The sequence below is a fragment of the Elephantulus edwardii genome, unplaced genomic scaffold, assembly GCF_000299155.1.
Source record: "Elephantulus edwardii isolate Elephantulus edwardi_28Jun2011 unplaced genomic scaffold, EleEdw1.0 scaffold00089, whole genome shotgun sequence".
Lineage (NCBI taxonomy): Eukaryota > Metazoa > Chordata > Mammalia > Macroscelidea > Macroscelididae > Elephantulus > Elephantulus edwardii.
In genome coordinates, this window is record NW_006399839.1 from 7,327,725 (window position 1) to 7,330,392 (window position 2,668).

The 2,668-nt window shown below is 55.4% G+C and overlaps 1 protein-coding gene across 1 annotated transcript; it reads right to left on the reverse strand.

Annotated features, from left to right (window-relative positions):
* Window positions 1-695: 695 nt before the first annotated feature.
* On the reverse strand, window positions 696-1,189 carry LOC102865821 (chromosome unknown open reading frame, human C22orf29). The gene is given in 4 exon segments (XM_006903710.1): window positions 696-770; window positions 988-1,074; window positions 1,077-1,151; window positions 1,154-1,189. Coding segments are annotated over 4 exon segments (273 nt in total).
* Window positions 1,190-2,668: the final 1,479 nt, after the last annotated feature.

Consider the following 2,668-nt stretch of genomic DNA (forward strand, 5'->3'; position numbering starts at 1 on the left):
GTGGCATCCACTTCCGTAACAGCTTGCCTCCGGAAACCTTATGAACCGGGAGGATGACAGACACCCAAGCATTGAGGACTCTCCTTCATAGGGTCGCTATGAGTCGCCTGTAACTCGACGGCACTTAACAACAACAACAATATTATAAAAGAAAGAAACTGACAGAGAATGCTCACTCTCCAGGGGTCCCCTGAGCGGTCACTGCCTCTGGCAGGCTACCTAAACTTCCTGGCTTCCTCAGCTCTCAAAAACCTCCTGTCTTCCAGGGGCCTGGAGTCCCCGGGCAACATGGATCTCATTTCTAGGGCAGGGCTGGGGGTCTCAGGAGATTCTGGAAGCACAGGGGCTGGCTGGCCTGGGACCACCTCCTGCTGCCCCACATCAACAGGACTGGTGTCACCGGATTTATGAAGAATAGACTGGACAGGCCTTCTATGGACTCAGGGCTGCTTTCCCTGGCTGGCTGCAGCTCAAGCAGGGCCTCTCTGGATGTCGAGTTAGAATGAGAAATGGTAAAGACGGTCTGAGTGTCTGGGACAGGCCCGTGAGGGGCCCCCATGCTGAAAGGCAAGGCTTCTGAGAATGAAGCTAAGTCCTGTTTTATCACAGGTCAGCCACAGGACCACGAGTGGCTGGTTCGAGGCCGGGAGTGGAGAGTTGGGGTCTGGGCACTGCAGCCTGGAATTCAGTAATATTTATGGGGGTCCTGGAGTGCCCCCCTTGAGATCCCGGAGGATAAGCTCGTTACTGTCAGGCAAGGCAGGTGCCCCCTGACACAGGGGTGGTCCAGCTTGTCAGACACCTGGGAATCTCGCAGCTGGGGAGGAGATGTTCTGGTAGTACTGGGTGTAGAAGGGCACGAGACCGCCCAGCTAGGCCTGAGGTGGTACAGCAGCCCCAAGGAGCCGCCAGCACCCGGCGAAGGCCACCCTGTGGGCTCACGCATGAGCATGCACGCGGCTGAAGGCCCCTCTCTTGGAGGTTCACCAAGCTCTTCTTTTTCAAGGCTGAGCATGTGCACCTGGAATCCCCACAGCAGATGCACGCAAGCCAGGGATCCACAGGTGAATGACAATGATGCCAGGAGAGGCCCGGTCTACCAAGTGCCATGACTGCCAATTGGCATAACGGGCTGCTGTCCAAATGGGATTCACAAAGGCCCCCGTTGATGGTTCTGGCCACGAGACATGCTGGGAGCTGATGGAGTTGCCATTCCAACTAGGAATAAAGAAGGAGGGAGGGAGAGAGCAGCAGCAACAGGGGAAGGCGTGGCCAGAAGCAGCAACAAAGGATGTGACAGGCTGGAGACTGGCTGAACAGGGGCGTGGCAGAGCCAGGCTGCTCCAGGCAAGGGCTGAGGAGCAGGGTGCTGACAGCTGCGTCCTCAGGATTGCTGAGAAGAGCTGATGGGACTGTCAGATGCAGGCCCTCATCCAAGGCAATCTGTCCAAAAAAACAAGGTGGGAAAGAACAGGAACACGGCCCAGCCATCCCCACAGGGCTGGCGCGAGGCGGCGGCAGGCAGACAAGCCCCTGTTACCAAGAGCGCCGAGTGGGCCTGCTCTGGGAGGGTGGAGACGCACACAAGCAAGCAAGCAAGCGGTGCCCGTGACATGTCAAGCAAAAGGGTACAGAAGATGCTGTCAATCCCAAGCGATGGAAAGGGGACGTGATTGCCCCCATAACCTCTCCCGCCCTCCATGCTTTCTCAAAACCTCCCAGCTGAGCTGTCAGGGAATCTCAAGTCCTATCCCAATTCACAGTGGCCTTGTACGGCAGAGTGGAGACTCAGAGGTTGCAATTTTTATGGTGAACACTAGGCACTTCATTTTCTCTCCTGTGAGCCACTGACAGGTTTGAGAGCCGTCAACTTTTGGGTCAATGGTCAATGTTTGAAGCATTGCAGCACCAGGGCTGCTCAAGGAGAAGAGTAAAAGCAACATTTCACTGAGGACTTATCGGTGCCCAAGACCAACAATGCCCAGATGAAGCTGGTGCCACCATCTCCCCAAATACATGTAGAAACAGCAGCAAAGCATGACCGGCCACACCACAGGAAGCCTGGATCCAGAAATTACTCAGTTTATCACTACCTACCATGCAGGTTAGAAACTACATCCAATTACCTGAGAGGCGCACTGCTAGACTCCCCGAACACCACAACATGTCTTATACATCTCCCCTCTCTTTCAAAGCACTGCACACAGTGCCAGGTGTCCCCTGCACGCATCTGACCAAGGATGGAGCCCACAGGTCTCTCCTGGTCTCTCCTCCCCCTGACCTAATGCTTTCCAAACTTCCTTTTCTCACTACAGTCCACTTGCAGCCCATGCCATTCCCACCCCAACACCACCATCCTCTTTCTAACTCAGAAGATAACTTCTTGCTTCCCATGACCCCAGTGTATAAACCCAGAGCCTGACTTGCTGCACCTTCTCTCATCCCTGCAAAGTCACCCACGTAGAAGGTCAGGAGTCCTCTAGGCGCCAGGTCTGCCCTTCCTTTCCCACGTGCCAGCCAGCCACCGAGCCTGGGAAGCCCAGAGAAATCCAAGCGGTGACAACAAGCTCCACTGCTGCCAGTTCTCAGTATCAATGTGTGAGGCCCTCCTCTGACTATTAGGCTCTTACACTGCCCCACCTGTCTGTAGCCACCTCCCCAATCTTAG